Raw genomic sequence first — 24,443 nt, 5'->3', positions numbered from 1 at the left:
CAGGGAATAAAAATTGAATAAATAGATAGGTTTGGCCAAGAGTTTTGAGTTCTGTTGTTTAGATCAGATCAGGAGAGAGGAAGCTGGATGCTGAGGTTGTGATGGTCCTTTAGTGCAATGCAAACTCACCTATGAATAAAACTCCTCTGTGTTTCCTGCAAAGTTGAGGCACAGGAGCATGTCCAGAGAAGGGCAACAGAGCTGAGAAAGGGTCTGGACCACAAGAAGTGACTGAGGGAGCTGAGAGAGGCTCAACCTGGAGAAAAGGAGGCTCAGGGGGGACCTTCTTGCTCTCTGCAACTCCTTGACAGAAGGGTGGAGCCAGGTGGGGGGCTGTCTCTTCTCCAAAGGAGCGAGTGATAGGACAAGAGGAAACAGCCTCAAGTTGCACCAGGGGAGGTTTTGATTAGGAACAATTTCTTCACTGAAAAAGTTGTCCAGTCCTGGCACAGCTGCCCAGAGCAGTGGTGGAGTCACCGTCACTGGAGAGATTTAAAAGGTGTAGATGTGGCACTTGAGGACATGGGTCAGTTGTGGGTTTGGCTATTCTGGGTTAACAGTTGGACTCAGTGATCTTAGAGGTCTTTTCCAACCTAAACAATTCCATGATTCTATAATCCTTTCAATAAAATACCTATTCTAGCTGCCCTGTGATGCTGACCATGGCCTTTGTCATGTATCACAAGGCCCTTCATGACTAAGCCATGCCTGGAGCATTGCTCATTTCTGCCCCCAGCCCAGTCCAGCCCAACTGATCTAGTTCTGGGACTGGAGACAACACTGCTGCATCAGCACGGTGGTGCACCAGAACTAATTATCTCTCCTGAGAGACAAAGCTCATTAGCTCTGGCCTGGCACTGTGCAGCATGACCCTACAGCTTTTGGGGTCAAAAGTAATGTCCCATGAATTTAGAGCAGTGTTGGTTTGGTCAGTTTAACTGGGGCACGTCTGTGCTGCTGGGTGAGGTACAGGGATTCTCCCTAACATATTGGTGGCTACTAGTTAAGAGGCAGCAGGGTAAAGATTGGGCTATTAAATACAATCTGCATTTTATCATGGGCAGGAATGGAACTGAGGGGCCAGGACAATAATATCTGCCCAAAACCAGAATGCCTAAGCAGCAGGATGAGACCCTTGGAGTTCCCAGTTCTAAATCACCTCCTCAGTGCAGGGTGCTCCAGAGTGTACAATAAAACTGTCCCTGCTCTTCAGAGGGGCTTTACTGGTCAAAAAAACCCCACAACAAAATGCATAATGGATTAAAAAGAAAGAGGTAAGTGGTAACTGAAAATGCACTGCCTGCTAGGACAAGTGGAGAGCCACACTGTAAATCTTCCTTTCAGCAATAAGCATGAAGGTGTGTTGGTGGAATTTGGGTTGGATATTAAGAAGAGGATCTTCACCCAGAGGGTGGTTGGGCACTAAACAGGTTCCCCAGGGCAGTGGGCACAGCACCAAGGCTGCCAGAGCTCCAGGAGTGTTTGGACAATGCTCTCAGGGACAGGGTGGGATTGTTGGGGTGTCTTGTGCAGGGCCAGGAGCTGGACTGGATGATCCTTGTGGGTCATGAACACAAACACAAGCTATCTATCATACCATCTACTTTGAGAGGATACTGTTCTGTTGTGTGCCTGCCTATTCTGATCATCTTCCCTCTATTTTATTGCTGCTTTCCCTCCTCAATCTTGCTGGTTTGGATATGTTGAGGCACTTACTGTCACTGGAGTCAACAGAGTGCAGGCCCTTAAATTAGAGTCGTGGTCCTCACTGGTGGGATAAGGGCGCTGGATTTGTTGCTCAAATAAAGGCATTTAAAATGCAGTCAGGCAAGATGAATTTTTTGTCTATTTCTCACGCTTTGCTTTGCCACCACAAGTGTTTGAGCTTCCAGTTTAAAGAAAGTCAACCTCGTGTTTGGAGCCAAGATTTAAAATGAAATCAACAATTTTTAAATTTATGTTTAATTGTAGCATTTTATGGATGTTCCCATTTCCACTGGTTTGTGCATGACCTTCTAAAATGAGACTGACTCTAAATGGCTACAAAAAAGTGAGAGTTTGCTCTTGTGAGAATAAACACCCTACAAACCACCCAAACTTTATGCTGCCCTGCACACCCAAATAAGTTTTTGTGATTCACTCCTGGAAAGATGCAGCTGTGTTTTACCCCTTGCTGTCTTCTGTTTACTTAAAATTCTCTTCTGGGAGCCATCTATAATGATTTTCAGGTTGAAAGCCTACTTTTAGTATGCTGTGCATTACTGGGTTAGTCCTTTCAGCCCCCAAAGAACAGTTTTAGAGTTATAAAAGCAAATAATAGATGTTCAGCGCTTGTTTTTAGCATGAGGAAGTGCAGGGGAAGATTTTGGTCTGACACTGTTAAAATCTCTGAATGAATGTGGATTCCTAGAGTTCATTGAAGAACTGGGCCACTGTCTAAATTTAGCTAATGAAAGCTTTAATTTACTTATTTAACAAAATAAGCAGAATCACATCTTTAGGGTTGCCTCATGGGCTGGACTCTGGTGGATCCCTCTCAACTCAGCATATTCTATGATTCTATAAGTTTGAAAAGGTTAAAAATACCTCTATTAGCAAAATATACATATTAGAAACCAGGTTTTTGTGCCGTTGTTTGGTGTATGCTTGACATGTAGAGGATGTGATTTGGAGAGTTTGGAAACTGGGATTGTGTACCAAGGGATTGTGTACCAAGCTATTCTTTTTTTTTTTTTTTTCTTTTGGCTTGTTTTGAAAGCATTGGTGAGACTTCAGGATTTGATAGACTCTTAGTACAAAGATGAATTTCACTTGCAGCAGGGGTGGGGCCCTCACGTTAAAGTGCTTTTTAGTGTTGGTGTGTTACAAGTCCACTCAGTGTCTGGCTCCCCAGCAGATACAAGTCTCTTCCAGCCTGATCTGGAAATCCTCAGCTCAGGCTGCCACAACTCGTGACTTAATCTCTGGAGGTTCATCCTCCAGAGCTGCAACCATCCCACAAGGACTTCTCACATGCATCAGGCTTCGGCAGTCACACCATCTTGCAAAACAAGCTGCAGGAGTTTAGTCATGCCCTTCCAGCAGCCAACAGTGGCATTAGCTTCCCAAAGCTCTCGGATTTTCAGGGGTTTGGTTTATGGTTTTCAGTGTGACACACTCCTGATGCAGCGTGGTCTGGGTGGAAGGAGAATGTGTTATAATTCCAAGCAAAGGAATGCTGTTTTGAAGGCTATCGACACGATATCATGTAGCCTCTGGCAATTTCTATCTCCTTTTTTTTTATTCTTTTTTTCTTTTTTTTTTTTTTTTTTTCCAGTGGTGGAATTCACTCTGTTCTTCATTTTCTGATTTTGATTTTCTTTGAAGTTTTCTGTTTGAAGAGATGAATGCTGGAGTACTGTATCTCATATAATAGCTCTCTGTTGTGCCTGATTTCCATTCAATGGCATGCTATGGTGTTTTATACAGCAATGCTGTTGATCAAAGGCATTTTGTGTCATTGCTGGAGTCATTAGTGACTTCTCAGCATTGTACGTCTGCACATTAAAACTCTGCCATACCTGTGAGCTTTTTGTCTGAAGAAAATATATGTACAATGAAATGTAGCCCTGTTTTCAGACTCAAACTATGGTTTGCTGAAAGTGATCGCTTGCCACTATAGAAATATCTTCATGGGGGAAAAGCAACTCTGGTTTGTCTTTCTCTGAAAGTAAATCCCTAGAGCTCAGTGACCTAAAGTTTATTATTTTAACTGCTTAGTCATGACCTCCCCCATGAGATAAATGAGCGCATTCTATAAGGACCATGTAGGGAAGTTGTATTTGAATTTGTTTGCTTTTCTCCTCAAGTGCAGAAGGACTTTTTTCCCCCCTCAAAGGAGTGTTCTGTTGTTTCTGCAGAGCAACATTTCGCCATCTGAGGACTTCACACCCCAAGCATCACACCCCAGAGTGTTGTCCTTTTAAACTGAGGAAACTATAGGTTTGCAGAGATATCTCCGAATGGGGAAATTTCTCACTCCTGTGTTTCAAGGCTCACACGTGATTACAGAGCAGTTACAGAGCAGTCAGCATTTCCTTTATAAAACCTTTTTTAGAAAGATGTGCAACTCAGCAAAAATATCTGTTCTAGACTGAAATGTGACATATAAATGGCATGCCTGGGAGCGCTGCTTCTTTTCCTTGTAAAAATGTTTCAGCCCGTGTTTGATGAATATACTTATGGCCTTTGTCAACTGCAGCTTTTTGCCACATTCTTAAGCTGTGATTTCACAAACTAGATTCTCCCCTTCTGTCTGAGAGATACCATTCTAACAACATCTCCCCCCCATTCTCCTCTCTGTTTCATATCCTCACATACTGTGCCTTCCCTTCACAGCTCTGCAGGGCATGGGACTCTACCTGTCCTGTAAAAAGATTATAGACAGGAGTTCCTTCATGCCTGTAAAAACATATTAAGTACAAATAGTATAAGATTTAGGGGGAAAAAAGAAAAAAAACCCACTTGCTCCCTAGAGACTTATTACATCTGAATGCTGTGAAAATTTTACATGCTTGAAAGATTTTTTTTAGCCCAAGGATGCAGGGAATCTTTTTTGGGATGAGGGGTTCAGAGTAACCATGGGTGGCTACACTGCTTGGTATAGTCCTTGAGAACAGAGGTCCTGGGCTTTCAGGGTGTCTCTTGCTGATGTTCAGAGAGAAAGAATAAAAAAAGGGGGGCAAAAGGAAGAGCTGGGATGACTGGGTTGCAGGGATCAAGTAGGAACATGTATGTAGGAGACAAACAAATCTGTAAGCAGAGCCAGGACCCCAGACCTGAAAACAGGACCTGAAACAGAAATTTCCTTTCCCTGGAAGCTCTTTCAGGGTTGCAAAACTAAGAAGCCAAAAAACTAGGAAATGCTATTATTGAAGGCAGCCTACTTATATTTTCTTTCAGTCCACTTGTTACTGTACTTCATGGGTTTTCATAGAGTCATATTGATTATGTTTACTGCAAACAGGGCTCGAGAATGTTTTTAAATCTTTGTGCTAAATAGTTTGAGTCAGCCCCTAAATACTTATTTTGGGGAAAGGACTTTCCCCCTGCTACCCATTGTGTGGTCATTTGTGTCTTTATGCAAAGCAGTTGTTTATGGTTGCAGGCAGAAGAAAAACTGTGAAGTAGCTGATCAACTTCCCAAGACACTTTGGCTTTTCTTATGTTCCACACCAAAATGGTTTTCAAATGGCCCATTCTTACCAATCTGCCAAAATCCATTGGAAAATTTGTGTGTTCCTGAATTTCCTCCATTTTGTGTATCTGTGTCTCATGTGAGATCAATGTGTCTCATGTGAGATCAATGAAAATCACAGAAAATCTGAATTCAGAAAATCTGAATTTCCTCCATTTTGTGTATCTGTGTCTCATGTGAGATCAATGTGTCTCATGTGAGATCAATGAAAATCACAGAAAATCTCTGGGTAGGGTAGGATCAGCTGTCATCATGTTGAAGATTTTCATTTTCTGCAAGCTATTTCTGTGAAAGTCTCGATTAGATCATGTCATTGAACCCCTTGCTAAGGAAATACCTTGTTTTTCATTCTGCCAGGAACACCCATTGACTCAGAGATGCACCATACCTGGAAACTGTTACTGTTGTCAGTAACACAGGGGGATGGAAACCACAATTTCAAGGCCTGAGCTGTTTTCCAGAGCAACTGAGAAGCTCTTAGTGACATCAAAGACCATTAGATAGGCCCTGAGGGTGGAATTCACCTCTGTGCAATGGGGTGCCTCTAAAAATACACCATTTATATCCTTCCTCATGTCCTACTTGGAAAGCCTAAGTGGCCTTTAAAAGGTTCCCAGGTGCAGATTTGCAGCTTTAGGAAGCAGCAATGATGCTGTCATTGGGCTCAACCCACAACAACCCCCACTCTGTTCTGCAATATAAAAATATCCTCCTTGCTTTCTCCTTAAGGATCTGAGGGAATGGTACTTCCCCTGATCACTGTTAACTGATTTGTTAGAGGAGAATGAGCAATCCTATGAACACAGAGTGGAAGAACTCATGGTGGACCCGGTGATTGGTTGAACTTGGTGCTCTTAGAGGTCTTTTCCAACCTTAATGATTCCATGAACTCTGGCTTCTCATAGACTGTGTTGGTGTAAGCATCCTCCTGAATGGTGAGGAAGAGGTGGGATTTTATACACTAAACCTGAGAGAGCAAAGCCAGGCTGCAGAGAGGGAAAAGCAGTGACAGGGTGTCACTGGAGGGAGGTTATGGTGTGTGGTTACAGCTTGTCAACCTGTTGACAAGGTGGGGACTTTCAGACTCTTGGCACCATGAAGCACGTATTTGATACTGCTGGATTTTTTCACTTCCGTCAATCCCAGAATCCCAGGATGGTTTGGCTTGGAAGGGACCTTAAAGATCATCTAGTCCCAACCCTCCTGTCACGGGCTGGGACACCTTCCACTTGACCAAGTTGCTCAAAGTCCCATCTAACCTGGCCATGAACACTTCCAGGGATGGGGCATTTTGTTCTTGGCTTTTTCAAGAGAACTCTCATATTTTTTTTCAATACCATGCTGTTTAGACACAGCTTAACTTAGTCCTGGTTCATTGCATTGGGTGCTCAAGTCTTACTTTCATAAACAGATTTGCCCAGTGAGACTAATATGTCTCTACATTAATTTTTAAAGGTTCAAGAATCATATGATGACACTTAAGCATGCAACAATGTCACTGTAAATATGATTATTTATTCATTGGTGAGATCACAGTCACCCCATGGAACCTCAGCTGTAGATGAAGCTCTGGTTGTGGATGCTACAAACCCATAAGCCCTGCTCTGGCAGTTCTAATCAGCCTGTCCAGAGGAGGCTAATAAGTTGATTAAAGGGATGGAGCACCTCTGCTATGAGGAAAGGCTGAGAGAATTGGGATTGTTCAGCCTGGAGAAGAGAAGGCTTTGGGGTGACCCAATTGCAGCCTTTGAGAACCTAAAGGCAACAACAAGAAAGATGGAGAAAGGCTGTTTACAAGGGTCTGGAATGACAGGACAAGTGGGAATGGCTTCAAACTGAAAGAAGCCATTTAGATTGAATATTAGGAAGAAATATTTTTACTGTGAGGCACTGGCACAGGTTGTCCAGAGAAGTTGTGGCTGCCTCCTACCTAGAAATATTCTGAAACCAGACTGTATAGAGCTCTGAGAAGCCTGGTCTAGTGGAAGGTGTTCCTGTTCATGGCAGGAAGCTTGGAATAAGATGATCTTTTAGGTCCCTTCCAACCCAGGCCATTATATGATTCTATGAAAACCAACTTAAATAAAACAAAACTGAAGCCAAGCTGACATTTTTCACCACCATGCTACACTTTTTGGCTAGTACTGTTGGTAGGCTGCCATTGACCTTAACAGCCCTCTGCTTTGCTCCTCAGACCGGACCATCCTGGTGGATACAGCTCTTCCCCCTCTGAGAGGACTCTACATCCTGGGGACCCTCGAGTTCCCCAGCAACTCCAGCAATGTCCTGAGTGTTGCCTGTGTCGTCGTGCTCGGGGGTGCTCTGAGAGTGGGTAAGTGAAGAACAGCTGTTTTTCTGGATGCCTGGGGTTTATTTCTGCTATTGATAGGAAAAAAAAGTGTGAAGAAAGACCGTAGAGTGTTGCTGTGAGCATGCTGTCCAACCTGATGCCCTGTAGATATCTGGATATCTGCAATGCAGACACCCAAAATCCACATTAAGCACGACGATTATCCACTGGAGCTAATTACCTATTAATAGCAACACATTACAAATACTGCAGTCTTCACCTCACTCCTGTTTTCACTGTGGCAGAGATTTTATCTGCTACGTGTAGAAGTCCTCCCTACTACCTGGGGGTTGGTTTATGAGACAGTAATTCCTCAGGGCAGGACCTACCCTGGTGTTCAGGCAGTGCCTGGTGTCTGTGGGCATTAGTAGGACACTTTTTGTGACACAAAAATATTTAAAATCAACGTAAAAAGAGTCATGGAGAATCCCCAGAATGCTTGGAAATCACACACTCTGGCATGAAACAGCTGGATTCAGCACATTTGTGTCTCTCATCCCTCTGTGCAGATGAGCACCAGGATCCCAGAAAGATACCACCCTGTCCCTACTTCTTGTGGTTTTCAGAGTCCCCAGAGTCACTGGAGCTGTTCCACATTATTTGCAATGGACAGGATCAGTGTTTTTCCATTCAGAAGTAGTTACTCACATAATTGACTTTAAATATTAAGGTTCCTAAAGGCAGGCATTATATTTACTTGCAGGAATCCTTAGGATGCTGGGATCACATTGTTGATCATTGCTTGACCTTTCCCAAGATTGGTTTCATGAACTTTAAAAAGAGAATTTGTTTGTGTAATCACCTCCTGAGGAAGTCTGCTCCAATATTTGTTTGTTGTTAATCTCAAGGGACTGTTTAGTTAATACAGTCCTGGCCAAAAAAGTTATTTTGCTGTCTTGTGCTTTTCTTTGGAAAAAAAAGGTTGGAAAGCTTAATCTGTGAGGTTAAAATATACATGTATACTTAAAAGAGTGTCAGTCATTTCTTACTTACGCTCCTTTGCACTTTAAATATGGGTTCATATTGGTTTTAAGAAAAAGCATGTGTTCATTGCTAAAAACACTTATTAAAAAAACATTGAGGCACTTTGCTGCACAAACTCCCCTCCAGCACATCTGTGAGTAGTAATGATATTAAAAGCCAAGCAGGTATTTGCAGCTGTTGAGTCATAGTCCAGCATCTTTTGGAGAGCTATCCTTGTTTCAGCTGTTTCAGATGATGGTGGGTAGAGACTCTGCAAGGTTCCCACATCTTATACTGGTTTCTCTGCTTGCTTGTAGAGCTGGGAGTGCGTGTGGTTTTTTTTTCCCTCCCCTTCTTCTTTCTCTTCCCCTGTGTTCGGGGCCTTAAGGTAACGTCTTGGAGCCCATCTGTCCAATCCTGCCTGTTCCATGCCTGAAGGAAGGGTTTTGAAGCCCATCTGTCCAACTCCACCACACCCTAAAGAAATCCTGACACAAAACAGATAATGAGACAGTTTAGTAAACAGATTTAATAGATGTGGACATCAACATTCAGCGTTGCCTGAGCAGGATCTCAGGTTGGCATCACATGAGCCAAATCCCCAGGTCCTGCCTGTTGTGTAATTTCTCCATGCCCTGTTTTCAGTGTAGCAATCTTTGGCCATGTGCTATTACTTTTGATTCCATGGCCTGGAATAAAGGCTTTCTGGTAGAGCCCAAGTACTTTTTTTTTTTTCATTTAAACTGCTAGAGAAAAATGATAAGTTTAGAAATACATCTTATTTGGACTTTGGTGTCTTCCAGAGCTCTTGGCATCTTATCTGCAGGGAAAAAAATAAAGTCAGAAGGTTAAATTAAGACTATAAGTACGTAGGGACTGAGTGGTGATGAGAAATATATAACAAATGAAAAAATCAGTTTAAAATTGGAATTTAAGAAACACAAGATCCTCACTAGTTTTATTGAAACAATAATTTACAGGCAAACTGGGATGAGAAAGTACAGTATTAGCTGGGAGATCACGATTCTTGCAACACTTTTGACTTTGCAGGGTCAATCATCACTTTCCTCTTTCATGTAATGATCACAATCCAGTGGGAATTATGATCAACAGAATCACTGGGAGGTGTGAGATGATTAAAGATAAAGAATTCTATCAGACCCCTTGGAAAACCCAAAGTAAAATATGTGGATCTATCCCCACAGTAATTTCTCTGAGTGTTCCTAGGCTTTCATCGTTCTTGGATTCAGGAAGATTTTCTGATTACTTCTACTCTAGTAGACCAAGCTCTCAGATAAGGAGCTTCTCTCTTTGACTTAAACCTTCAAAGTCTTTTATTTGATGGTGATATTTGCAATAAAATTTTAGTAACAGCTTTTACTTCTATTTCTCTGTGTTATCGTGCTGTAAAAAAAAAAACAAACCAAAAACCCTGGCTATTTTTCCAGTTTGATTAAGGAGAGTTTGAGGTTCAGAGAGATTAAGAGATTTGCTAAATGTCATTAGCACACCTGTGTCAGAATAAGATAAGCAATTTTGAGCTCGACATCTCAGAGTTGTTTTCCATTCTCAGCTAGGATGATACCATTCATTTTAAACCATAGGCACTAAAACATAGATGATATGTGCAGAAGGTGTCCTGTTCCACTGCTGAACAAACCCCTCAGCTCTCCATAAAGCTGAAGAAAACACTGAACTTCTCTTGGCACAAATTGATCTTCTGGACTTATCCTGATCTCCACTGCACTCAGCTGCTCTTTGCTGGCAGGCTGGTTTTGCTTTTTACAGTAGAAATTGCCAAGTAATTATACAGATAGGATTGAATTTCTCTGTTTTAGTTTCAACTTGTCACATTCTTTTTTTCACATATCTCGTGATGGCTGCTTGTCAGTCATGTCACTCATTGGAGGCAAGAAGCCTAAGGTTATCATTAGCTCATAGCTTGATTGTCTGGAGATGAAACCCCAGACAATTCTGATGCCTCTTATCTTGCTTGTGGTAAGAGCTCTAACACATATACTCAGCTTCTTTTCTAGGAAGAACCCCCTTATTGACTTCCCAAAGGGTAAATCACTGTATTTCATGAAATGGCCATGTGTTAGTATTGATTAATGCTCAGAATTGTAACAACAATTAGGGCACCAGTGAGTTTCACCAATTTAATGTCTTTTTCAACTTCTCTAGTTCTGTGGGACCCACCTTCTTTATGTGTGAGCCGAGTCCCATCCTGCAGTCACGTATCACCCCTGCACAGCTGTTCAGCTTGTATGAAGATAGAACACTGCTTGTGTGTTTAAAGCAATTTTTCATCTCTGATAACAAAAAAAAAAAAAAGTTGTTTGAAAAGCTGATTGCATCATCTGAATCCCCTTAAATTAATAGCTCAGCCTCTAGGATTTTGGCTTTTACCCTTTCCAAGTCACTTGGTTTCTTTTAACTGATCATATCATCTAGGGAAGGGATTTAATTCACAAGTTTAGGACACACAAATTTAGATGTAACATGTGGACATCATCATGTGAGCTGCTGTTCCAGTAGAGATCTAACCAATACAGCCAGTGGAGCCCCTGCAGTCAGTGGGACTGTTTCAGACAGGTTTCTAGAGCAAATCTCCATTGGAAACATCTGTATCAAGAAAATTAAATGTAGGTATGTGAATCTCCCGGGAAATAATGGTTCACTTACCAAACTATAAGGATTTTCTATCATTTTGGGTACAATCAGATGTTCCACCAGCAGAAGCCTCCAGCTTCTGCTTAAAAAGCCACTGTTCTTTCATTGACCCCTGTGGTATCCTCACAGAGAGGATTTGGAGTGCACTAGGACTCTCAGACGCCATCCTACGCATCTCACTGCTTATTCCTTGGACATTCATCTCCCACTTCTGGCTGGTACTGGTTCCTACTCCACAGTTTACTGTCTCTGAATTTTTCTTTTTGTTGGGCAGCACTACTTGTAAGAGGCGACCAAGTGAGGTCTCCTTGTTTTCAGGATGCTTTTCCAGGCTTCTTTGCAGAATGCAGGCTGAACACCTGACTGAAGGAAGTTCCAGAAGAACCAACAGTAGGTGACTATCCAGCTGTGTATTGGCCATGAGTAAAATCTCTTCGCACTTCCTGGTGACAGTATGTCACAGTTTTCAAAATAGCTGGGTACATAGTGCCCAAGAAGTTTTGGATTCAGGAAACAGAGAGCTGGTATTGAAGATGGACACAGCAAGATACTTAGCAAAGTCTATTTGCCAACGGGAGGGAGGAGATCTTATCTCAGAGATTTCCTTGCTCTTATGTACAACGGCTGTTACAGAGTGTTATGTTGTGAAAAAAAGAGAAGGCTAAAAGGGAGGAAACATCCACTGTTCTAGGGAAGAATCGAATGGGTTTTGCTATGAAAAAACAAACAAACAAAACAAAACAACACAGCAAAAATCTGTCAGAAAGAACATCTGGAATAAAACTGAAATACAAAAACAATGGAAAATGCTTTTGAAACTCAACAGCAAACTTGATCCAGACTGCAGTCCAGAATAAGTGAAAATCTGGACAGAAAAAACCACATTTCTATTTCTGTTCTCCTTTTTTTCCCACATATTTTCACACAGTAAGTTTTCTCCTCTCCAGATGTTAGACCTGATTAAGGATTAGGAACCAGCCGCAACCATTGTGCAAACAGATCTGTACTGCAATCCAGGCAGATGCACCTCACACTTCAGGAAAGTATGGAATCAGTGGTGACTTTATCAACATCACAGGTTGTTTCCTAACATAGGATTATTATATATGTTTGTGGGATTTTTTGCACTGTGTAGTGCAATTGGAAGAATATGTGTTTGAGGAAGGCCTGGCACTGTCTTTAATGTCTCTTGACCTTTTCTGCAGATCTCACTAGACATTTCCACCAGCTTCTAGTAATTTCCACATTGCAATTACCTATTTTCTCGTTCTCTGCCAGCAGTGCCTTATTATCTCACCTTCTGAGCAACCAAGTTGCTCATCAAATTGTTGAGCCTTCCAGTTGTAGTAGGATATGAAGCGGGATACAGCTCCCTGCATCTCGTGTGCAGGATGGGTTACTCAACAGTTTGATGTGGTCTTATGTAGGACTCATTCACCACAGCAAAGGGGGACAGGAAACCTGAAGTTTTCACATCCAAAGTTCAAAGGTGGGCACTTAAAACCAAAATCCTTCACTGATGTGTACAGAGATCATGATTCCCGTGTTGATGGCAACTTGGTAGTTTCAAGAAAGCTACTTGTTACATATGATTTCATATGCCAGTTACTTTGCAAGGTTATAAAACTTATCCAGCACCAGTGACTCAATTATTTTCGATTTATTATTTTGGGTTTCCCTATGAGTAAACTGACATAGCTACTGTTTTCATATCCTCATTTTCATGAGCCAGTTTGCAGGGTTGAATTTAGACTAAGCCAAAGTTTTTATCTTAGACCTTACTCAGCTTTTCCCTTTGATTTCTTTGTTCTCCATCCATCCACAGAGAGGTCATGTTGCCTCGTTATTTTGAACGCCACAGAATCACAGAATGATTAAGTTTGGAAGGGACAATTGTGGGTCATCTGGTCCAAGCTCCCTACTCAAGCAGGGTCGTTTATAGCATTCACTTTCTTGCCTAATTCTTCACTTTCAACTTATTCGTTGTTTACTGTCCCACCTCTTTATTTTTCTTTTCTTCTCCTCCAATTTGTGTCAGCCTCTCTGCTTACTTTCAGTATCTTCACACTACTCTGGGTGACTAATAAAATGTCATATGCCACAGGGCTTGCAAGACCAGACCTGTTTGATTCCATGTCCCCATTCCAGTCACTCAGCCTGTAATTTAGTGTGTGCCATGTTTGTGCTGTACCAGCATAGTGTGTTAATCACAAAGTTTTGTGCTACTAAGCCAAGAGCCTTGGAGAAGCCAATTAAACTATATCAAAGCTATTATCTTTATCAACTAAACCTGTAATCTCATTAGAAGGCGATAACAGGGAAGTTTCACAGGCCCTTTTTTCTACAAAAGCAGGTTGATTGGCATTAATTATATCATCCACCTTTAATGATTTATTAATGGTGCTCAGAGTTGGACATTCCATTTTTATTTATTTTTCCCCTAGAATCAGTGTCAAGTTGACAGGCCTGTAATTACCTGGGGCTCTCACTTTTATCTTTGTTTGAAATATTGGCACAATATTAGCTTTCTTCAAGGGCTCTGAGACATCAAGAGTGATCCCAAACTTACTGAAGAGTCCTCCTTCATAGTCCAATGAGTTTCTGGGTAAACTCTTAAGTAGCACTTGCATTCAAGTTACTGAAATCCATTGATTTAAAACCATGGAACTATTAATGACAATAAGCAAGTATTAAGACTATTTTTGTTATAAATATACTTAAAATAAGTGTAATTTTTCTACTAATGGACCACTCCTGTGTTTTTTTGTGTCATTTACCGTTTACAGTTTCCAGAAACTAAAACATTTCTGTGAATATTATCTTCCCTTTTTTATTTTCTTTTTTTTCTCACTCTGATTGCATTTTTGTTTGATGTGCTTATTTTTTTGACAAGGGTAACATTCCTTAACATATTTGCTTTTTTGGACTAAAAAAAAAATAAATTAACTAAATGTAGATGTAATTCTTTTAAGGGAATAATAACTTCCAGTTCAGTCCTATAGAACTCCAATTTCCAATCCTTTGTATGTGATTGTTAAGTTTGGAAGTCTATTTAAAAATGGTATTAAAATTGAGCTGAGAATTGGATATATTACACGGCTGGTTTTAACCAACTTAAGTAGAATAGTAAATGTTTTGTAACCAGAAGTAAAATAATAAAACCAATAAAACCAGCAACAGCAATTTATAATTATAATTAATATTAATCCCTCACTTTAAGGGAGCATCATCATCATTAGGAAACTGTAATTGTGAATAACATGGTAAGATTGATGTAAAGGTCTCCAAACATTTTTCTTGAGCCTTTTTTTGGTTTCAGTGTAGCTAATACTTTATCTCATGGGGTATGGATGACCTGAAGATTGGCAAAGGTATGCTCAGGGTGAATATTTTAAATCACAACTTGCTGTGAGGGTGAAGCAGGAAAACAATCAGGAAAAATGCATATAAAAATAGACACAAGTGACTCCATAACTCTGCTGCTGCTCTAGGTGGGTATTTGTTTAACCTCAGGCATCAGTGACCAAAGTGTGTATCACTTAGTTCTGTTTTGTGAAAGCATATTTGGATAAGCCCAATTCCTGATTTTCTCCTCTTCACACCACAGTTTTGGGAGTTTAAACAAGAAAGTTAAAGATGGCTTGGGTGGATGATGGACACTGTAAGATAATCCCCTCCATGTTCCCAGAGAAACACGAGCTCACTGGTGTGAGATATATTAGATGGGGAGCATGCAAGTCTTGTACTCTTTGCCTTTTACCCATTTAAAAGCTGCATAGAAAATTTAAATATCCTCAGATATCACTCAGATGCTAGTGGGGAACAATGAATTGTTTTATTGATTTCACTTAAATAAAAAAAAATGCTCTTAAAGCAAAGTGTTTCTTTAGGATACAAAATCAGATCTCTTTTCCAAACTAGTAATTTTTAAATATTAAAAGAACATGACAGGCCAGCTAATTTTGTACAGATATGTATATATTTTTTAGTTCTACATCTGCTGCAGTTTTCTGTTGCATAATTGATTTAATCTCTAATTTTAAAGAAACGCTGAACTCCTTTACTGGACTCCGCATACATTTCTCCAGGGCAAAAACTGTCCTACTTTTTCCTCCTTAGTATCTGTTTAGTGGTAGGCCATTTTCTTCTGAAACTGTAAACTACCCTTGGTGAAATAAATGAAGGCAAAATTGGAATACAATTTAATGTACAGAATTATCACCATCGCACACCCCAAAACCGCTTGGCCATTTTCTTCTTCCCTGCTCTTTTCCCTCAATCCTTCCATTGGCCTGGGAAAAAACATTTTTCCCATCCTTACCACACAAATTACCTGAGAACTGGTGAAATTGTAAAGGAGCAAAAAGGCAAAAATAGGCTGAGAAAGGAAATGCTAATTCAGCCATTTAGATGTTTGCTGAAAATTGGATTTACACAGATTTCCCCCTAGTTCCCCCATTTTCAGCATTACAAAAACCATTGATGCCTCTGTGGTGGATTGATGCTGTTCTGTCTTTATTGCAGGTTCTTTTCAACATCCCCTAGAAAGGGATTTAAAGCTGCTGGTCCTTCTTCGGGCATCTGAAGGGATTTACTGTGATCGTCTGGAGGGTATAAATGTCCACCCGGGGAATATTGGTATGAAACATTGAGTTCCTCTTTCCACAGGAAGCTTATCTTAGCCTGAATAGTCAAATCTGCCACTGTTGAGCCTGTTACTATATTGTACAGGTAAACATCTAACAGAGGCACACACATTTTTTAAGCTGTAATTTAATATTCTCAGATATGTCATCTACAGGAAAAATTTTTATATTTTGAATTTTTGCTCTGGTTTTGGGTCCTTTCCCCCTCAAAAAAAAAAAAAAATTAAAAAAGGGTTTTTCACAGATCACAAAGATTATTAATAGCTGAGTAATTTTTTATATCTTTCATTCCTCAATTTTTACTTAATTTGTTTTCTTAGATAATTTTTTTTTAATGATGAATACCATTGTCTGCAATTCTAATTTGAGTCAATGAGACTTCTGTGGTACAATCCCCTTTCTTGCCTATACATGTGATGGTCATTTTACTTTATTAATGATTTATTGCTAGTTCACTTTGTATTTCGAGTGGAGGCTGTGTGCTGTTATTACACTTTTCATAAAATATAGAAACATACTTTAATATATATAAAGGTTTCCATATATTTAGTTATTGCTTCAGTTCTTCTCAAATCTGTCTTTCCCTTGACCTTTTAACTCCTTCTTCTGCTTTTTTCCAGGGGTTTATGGACAGGTGCAAATTTATAGTGCTTATCCTAAGATGCCTTGGACATATCTGGGAACTAACATTGCCCCTGGCAATGAAAGGTGGTATTTTGCCCAAATATGCTTTCAAATATTAAGTTTTGGCTCATGTTATTATGACTTGTGTTAATGTTCCTATGAGTTGTACTATTCTTTTGCTTTGTGATGGGCTCTGTTTAAACTATGTCTAAATAGAAAAAGAAAAACTATATTACATCTTGCAAGAAAATTGTGCCATGATGGCTAGGTTGAAACTAGATGATCTTTAAGGTCCTTCCAACACAGATTAATTTTAATTTTAAAGAAATCAAAATTCTAGAGATGAATGAAGCTGAGATTTCCTTTCTTCCTTCCTTCCTCCCTCCCTCCCTCTTCCTTTCTATTTCTTTTTTATAAGAAGATTTATTCTAAAGTGACCAATATCTTGAGGATTATTATGTTAATTTTGTTTTGAGACCTACATTAAAATCTCATCTCTGAATTAAGCAAAACTGGGATATGAACACTGATCTTCAGCATCTTAGGTCAATCCTTTACCAAGTAGTTTCTGGATGAACATCTTAATTTCTCTTAGAGTCAATGTTTTTTTGTATATTTAATAATGTTAATTGGTTGAAAGAATGTAAAGCTGCCTGTATAGCCTGCAGAACAAGGTTTCTGTCTGGGCTCAGAGCCTCCCAAGGTATAGAATAATTTTCACTTACCCTTGGAAAAATAGCTTTGAAATGCTACTTTCTCTGTCTCCTGATGCTGCCCATCCATAAACTTCCACAGCCCTTGCTGCAGACTCATCTTCATCATCACTTACCTATGATTTCAGTGTGAAGGCTTGGCCAGAATTATCACCTAGGGCAGGTTAAGTGGAGTTGCCACAGATACTTATTTAGTGAATAGTTGAGAACTCATCTGCAGAAGGATCTCTCCTGTACATACACTGACCATTGAGTGGGGTGGCACCTGTGAAGTTCTCCCTGAAGCTGTATTTCTTCCAAGTGCTTCATTTTAAACTGAGAGATGGATATTCAAAAAAAAAAGAAAATCTATCAGTCAGGCCTTACAAAGCCTTGTTGGAAGAGTTCCCATCTGGGTAGCAGTGAAATATCAGCATTTAGGGAAGGAATTATTTGGAAAATGATTGTAGAGTTGGGCAGTGGAAGCACAAAGAGCTCACCAGTAGGATTCATGTGTTAGCACTCACTCAGTTGAGTGTTTAGAGTAGATTAATTGCTTAGGATTGCTGTATAGCTGATGTATTGCTGACTCTGATTCAAACCATCCAATGTTAGAATCACCCTCTGGAAATTCTTCTTTTTCCCTGACTAAGATGAGAGTTCAGAGTAAGCAGATTCTTGACTGAAGTCTGCCAGTTAAACACTGAAACGGATCCAGGCTGGACTTGGGCTGCTGCCCAGAGGTTTTATAGGAAATATCATGAGCTTCTAAGATACAAGTGTTTGGAGTTCATTCATACACTCTAAATAGAGCACAACGAGTTGTTTCAATTCTTGAAGTAAAGGGAAAAAAGCTATTTATCATTAAAAGCCTACTGATAGCCAGCTAAGAATTAATGTGGTTACATACAGGAAATAGGCAAGTCAGTGATAGAATATGAAAGCTGAAAGAAAATGAAAGCTAGAGGAAGTAGCTTTTTATTGAAGAAGAGAGAGAAGCTGCTGTATATATATTTCCAGCATGAATCAGCACTTGAGTTAGGGAAGGACTTATGGTTTCAAAAAGAAGGAGAAAAAAAAAAGAAAATTTTTTAACTGAAATGAGTATTTCAATAGATTTAAATCTTAGATTTCTTTTTTCTTACAAGAACCATACGTCTCTTACAAACCATATTTTCTTTTGCTTACCGCTTATTAAACTTCTTTGAAATGCAAGAGTCAGAAGAGTTACACTTGGTTCCACAAGATATAAATTATTATTGGAGTGTGTGCCTGGGACCGGATTTAAGATTCAGCTTCTAGTATGGGTTGCATGTGAACTGTCAAAAATCCCAACTACATGCCACAATTATTTTTACTTTGTGTGGTTTTGCTTCCTCTTTGCCGGTGCATTTGTCCTTGAACAATACACAATTCTCTGTCACCTCAGCACTTTCCTGCTATTTCAGAAGATATCCAGTGCTTCCTCTAAACAACAAAGGAGACCTAAATTTTGGTGGATTTCTCCTCTGAATGCTCGCAGGCACCAAAAACTGGAATTACTCACCTGGAGCCTACTCATCTTTGAAAGAAGTTGTGGAAAGAGATTCTGGAAAAACTTGGCAATATCCCCTCAGGACTTTTCTTTCTCTCTGCACTTCTGTCACTCGACTGCATGTGGGGCATTCTCTGAGTTCACTGAATCCTCTGAATTCAGTCAGAATTTTCCCAAAAATTACCCAAGGAGTTTAGGTCATCATCTGGCCAGCAGTCACCCTATAATGGGACAAAATGTTTATCAAACATAGATAAACACTGATCATTATTCATTTTGTTTTCATTAAGTGATTTTATTTTCTTTATGTGAGGTTAAAAATCCCCTGAACTATAAATATAACTTAGAGTATGAAGGGAGATCTTCAGTTCAAGGTTAAAACAGATAAACATAGGTGTCTGTGCAATGTTTAAAAAGGCACTTCAGCTCCCAATAGAGCCAGCAAAGTTTTAGGTGCTGGGGCTAGAAGATATTCAACTACCAAGGGCAGAATTTGGGTACCTAAACAGAGATTTTGGGCCTATGTGAGATGTCTTTGGGCTCATATGAGATGCCTTCAAGTCCCCTTCATGGCTTGTACCTGTGTCTCCAGGAATGCTCCATGAACAAGTCCTATCGCATCCAGCAGCTGATGTCTTAGATATCCTGGAATGTCTCAGACAACAAGAGTACCTCCTTAGGGAATCAAATCCTGCTCCATGTGCCCAATTCAGAGAGTTGATTTCCTTCTACCCACTGCTGACTGCACCAACCAACTCCAGTGGAAGCTTCAATGCCAAGTGCACACACCCACACAACCCTACACATGGTTGTTGTCTAAATCCAAAGCTGACTTTCAGCTCTGTAGACTATTGATGGCACCAAAAATGGTCTGATGTGTCTTTGAGAGGCAACTGGAGCCCTGAAATTCTGTGCTGGAACTGTACATGTTGTTATCAATGGTGTGAAATAGATGTTTCAGGATTAATTTCCTCCCACGTATCTCAGACATCTGTTTTTGCAGAAAGCCCTGAAGGGGCTTTTTCCTCCAGCATAGCCTGTGGATTTTTATTTTCTGAGATCTGCCTGGGCAAAACTTGTTCGTTTTTTAGGACATCTGTGAGCATAACTCTCATAATGACATTAAATTTTTATCTTGACGTTACAGGATTTTTGTGGAGGATGAAGTAGATTGGGATCATGGTGGAGATATTGTGATCACCTCCTCCTCCTATGAAGCCCACCAAGCTGAATTAGTTACACTTAAAGAAGTCCATGGTCACAGTATAAGAATTCATGAACACCTTCTACACAGGCACATTGGTAAGGAATTTTAATTTCCATTTGAATTTTCTTCTGAAACATTGACTTTCCATTTCATATCTCACTGAGGGCAATTCTACTTGCTTAAGGTTTCTTCATTTCTTTCTCCATGTGATTTTTTTCCTTACTGTTTCTTACTGAAAACATGATGTTCAAGTTTGCACAGAATAGCTGATTCTAACATTAATTTCTGTGAATGGAATTCATTGAGTGCTGAATCATCTGGGAAACCTTTCTGGTGCTTCAAGTTGAGCTGCTTAACAGAGAAAGAAAGTAAATGATATTGTAAAGGAAAAAGAAATGGAGGGGTTTAGGCCTTTTGCACAATGGTATGTCAAAAACTGAAAAATCTTTTTAAAATAAACCCATTTTTCAAATTTCAAAATAATTAGATTCATGGAGTTTCAAGTGCAAAAATTTATCAATTCCATGGCATGAAACCAATGTACTTTTAATCTAATATGTAAATAAACATAAAATCTGTATATAGCTCAATTTCCCATGTAGACTGCATGGTGTCTATATTTACTTGGAAAAAAGGATGCAGTATTGATAATGTATTTACTTTTATTTCAGCTAATAAAGTAAATTTATTACCATCTATTTAACAAAAGGAAAAGCATTTTATTAAGAGGTCAGATTCCAGAGCTCCAAGACGGGAATTTTTCCTGTGCATAGCAGTATTTTTTCAAATTGATTTTATTCAAGCTTGTAGGATCAGAAATTAGGATGATGGATAAAAAGGTTCAGAAATACCATGTGTAAAATGCCTGGTGTTTAAATGGCTGTGCCAGTAATCAAAGCTTCACTTGGAACTGAACCCTGTTCTGCAATTATCCACAGTGTTAGTCAATAGTAGCCTCCATGGCACAGTTTCTTATGACAATTGCATTTTTCAAACAAAAAATGCAGTTCAAAGGATAGCAATTCTAGACTCTATTTCCATTAGTTTATACATGGCCTTTCCTTTTTTTTCATGAAGGACAAAACCTGCTAGTCAGTCCTGTGGACAGAGAATTGTTCTTAATCTATTTTCTTAGCTAATAGAGATGTCATATATGTATCATGAGGTTAAATTATTGCATACACATTGAGCAATTGTAATATATAGCTAAAAAAAATAGGACTGAGGGGAGAATGATGAGCAAGGTAAATACTGGGATTCACCTGGGCAAATGGAGATACCCGCAATAAATATTCACACATGAGTTAGTCACTCTCAGCTCCCTTGATAATTAAGCAGAAAAATACATAAAATACATCCTTCTCACTTGTATATCATCTACCCCTAAAGCAGGTGTATAAAATACACAACAAATTCCACTTGAGAATTGCCTATTGCTCTCCATTGTGCATAAAACCAGGTTGGATAACTAAATCATATCCGCAGATGTCTAGAGTCACCTGAGATTAATCCAAGCCAGACAGCTGCATAAACTTGTGCAAAAGTCTCATTTAGAAAGGCATTGAAAAAAGTCTTTGGAAAGACTTTTAGAAAACACACATGAGCAAGTAGTTTTTTAGCATTGGCATTATTCTGATCCTAAGGAGAATTCACAGAGATCAACTCTGCAATGGGCTAAAGAGTAACTCCAGCACAAAGAGATTTGAAAAAAATGAAGTGTGAGTCTGTTCATTGGTTTGGCACCTGCACACCGCAGGGAAAAGGTTTAGCACCTTCTTTTTCTAAAAATGATATATCTGGGTAAAATATAAGCTCACGGTGAATATTTGATGGGCAGGTGGCCTTTCTGGGTTTGTGTTGCTGCACGTAGATTGTGCTGGAGGAAAAACACACCTGAATGTCAGTGCAGATTCTGCAGAGGAGCTGTGCATGAGCTGTCAGGCTTTATGTCCCTCAAAGCTCTGGTTTATAGGTATGATAGACACTTATCACATTTTCTCTCCCGACAATCCCCAGGGCGTTCCCATGACACGGAAGACGGGAGACGCATCCCTTTGGCTGCGGAGGTTGGACTCCTAACACGGAATATACAGATCAAGTCGGATGTGCCTTGTGCTGGGAGGATGATGGTGGGACATTTCACAGGCTCCAGTGGGACAGAGTTTGAAGGTAGTGGAGATTCACTTGTCCCGAGCAACCAGAATGTCCAATTCTGCCCAAGAAAGTGCAGTGCAACAACATGTGCTCTGGAATTCTAAGCAAACAGTGACTGTCACAAAGTATGAAACTAATACTAAATAATATGATGCACTAGATATCATAATATATAAAATATAATATTATATACAATACTCTCTATATTATTATATATTACATACATAATAATATAAACTAACTAATACTAAATATAAACTAGTACTACTAATAACTCATAAATATGGAAGATATTTTAGGAGGGGTTGCTCTGTGTTTTGTTGGGTTTTACTATGACTTTGTATGTATTTATGAACAATTACCAATTAATACAACCCACTGACAAAGTATCTGTTATTATAAGTCTGAGTGCTGTTAAAATGCTTCCCCTTCTTACCAGTTCTTAGGTAGTCTTTTAAGCTTTTATTTCGCTATGTTTAATCTCACTGCAGGTGTCCTTCAACTTTTAAATATTGAATTTTTGAACTTTGGGCCTCCTCAGCTTTCTGCCATTGAATTCAGGAATACATCCCAAGAGTCGTCGGTGGTGTCATCCAGCATTAATGGCAGCTGTGGAACTGGCATTAAAGCAGTCATGAGCAATGGGATCTTGTTGCAGGATAACATGGTATTCAATACAGTCGGACCTGGCATTGATTTGGAAGGGAAAAATCACTCTCTCATCAGGAACCTTGTTATTCTGAGCAGGCAGCCAGTGGATTTCTTGCACTGGGTTGCTGGAATCAAGGTGAACCTTGCCATTGGTGCCTCCCTCTGCGGCAATGCTGTGGCAGGTTCTGAAAGAATTGGCTTCCATATCAGGGGCCAAGAGTGTTCACTAGATGGAGAATATTGTAGTGAAAATGTGGCACATTCAAATCTCCACGGTGTTCATCTGTACCAGGAAGATGGATTTCAGACCTGTACTAGAATCACAGGTTTTCTGTCCTATAAGAATTATGACTACGGTGTCATGTTTCACCTTGGAAGCAGCGTCATCATGGAAAACATGGTGCTGGTGGACAACACTGTGGGTCTCATGCCAGTGGTGCACTGTCTCTCTGCCAGGCAATGCCACACGGGGAGAAGATTCATAGAACTTAGAAAGTCGGTGTTTGTTGCCACAAGCTCAACTTTTGACTGCCTCAGAGACAGGATCCAACCTCACTCAGCTGATCCAACAGCCAAGGATCGACCCCCACGCTCCCCGCTGAGAGGCCGTGTTGGGATTTTGTGGCCTACGTTTACCACTGTTCCCAGCCGAAGGCCAGAGAACCCTTGGCACAAAACTGGGCATTGTCCAAAAGTTCTGGGACTCATGAAGCTGAAAGGTTGGTGTTACATGTCCACTGGCCAGACTATTCTGTCACTGTTTTTCCTTCCATTTTTCCCGTTGAAATTGCAGCCTTACACTCCCACAAATGGGCATGGTGGAGAAATTGGAGCCTCAGTGGAACTGACAACAGATTTTTACAATTTGATACAGTTTAACAGAAAATATCATTGGGTATTTTTCACTTTCTGAATCTACTGCAGTATAATTGTTGCCCAGAGAAGCTGTGGCTGCCCCACCCCTGGAAGTGTTCAAGACCAGGTTGGACAGGGCTTGGAGCAATCTGGGATAGTGGAAGGTGTCCCTGCACATGGCAGGGGGTTGAATCGAGATGAGCTTTAAGGTCTTTTCCAACCCAAACCATTCTGTGATTCTATGATTCTATGATAATTATGTCCTGTGCTGATGTATATATTTTACCTTAAACATACCTGCCTTCTGTGCTGCTTTTCCAATTGATTCATCTCTGATCTACAGTTACCTCTATCTAAATAAAGACATCAAGTCTAGAAAATGAATATCACACTTTGTATAGAATTTTCATAGAACATAATAACTACAGCTGCACAGACACAGTTGTGACCTTTATTGATATAAGGGATTGCACAAGAGGGTTGAAAGTCAGTTATGTATCCTGTATCTTCTTTTCAAGTGAATTTTTCAGTCCCCAGAGTAATATTTACATATAGCAGAAGCTACTTAGCTGGTTGCAGTGGTGGGATCTAAATACATCACTCTTTTTCATACCTTTATTCCTCACTGCTACTTATTTTTGCAAGAAAATTCATTATCATCTTTTTACTGAAGAATAAGAGAGATAGAGACAGATGTCCTCAGAGTCCCACAGAAAACTGATGGCCAAATATGGATTTTGTAGCTGCACGAGAGTTCAGTGCCAGAGCCAAGCAGGTTTCATCAGACCCAGCTCATCTTATATTAAATTCTGGCAAGTGGAAAAACCATGCAAGGCAGGTTGTCATTAAACTGGTTCT

General features: G+C 40.0%; 1 protein-coding gene across 1 annotated transcript in view; it reads left to right on the top strand.

The window, feature by feature from the left end:
* PKHD1 (PKHD1 ciliary IPT domain containing fibrocystin/polyductin) overlaps window positions 1–24,443 on the top strand; it is a 253,982-nt gene that overhangs the window by 157,046 nt on the left and 72,493 nt on the right. Inside the window, exons 51-56 of the mRNA XM_027738336.2 lie at window positions 7,431–7,568; window positions 15,747–15,860; window positions 16,489–16,576; window positions 19,866–20,020; window positions 21,942–22,094; window positions 22,571–23,449. Coding sequence (XP_027594137.2) covers window positions 7,431–7,568; window positions 15,747–15,860; window positions 16,489–16,576; window positions 19,866–20,020; window positions 21,942–22,094; window positions 22,571–23,449 — 1,527 coding nt within the window. The remainder of the gene's footprint in view (window positions 1–7,430; window positions 7,569–15,746; window positions 15,861–16,488; window positions 16,577–19,865; window positions 20,021–21,941; window positions 22,095–22,570; window positions 23,450–24,443) is intronic.

The sequence above is a fragment of the Pipra filicauda genome, unplaced genomic scaffold (assembly GCF_003945595.2).
Source record: "Pipra filicauda isolate LSUMZ 115617 unplaced genomic scaffold, ASM394559v2 scaffold24_size8852520_pilon, whole genome shotgun sequence".
NCBI classification, from domain to species: Eukaryota; Metazoa; Chordata; class Aves; order Passeriformes; family Pipridae; genus Pipra; species Pipra filicauda.
Note: the sequence above shows the minus strand (reverse complement) of the source record. Positions and strands in the feature narration are given on the sequence as shown.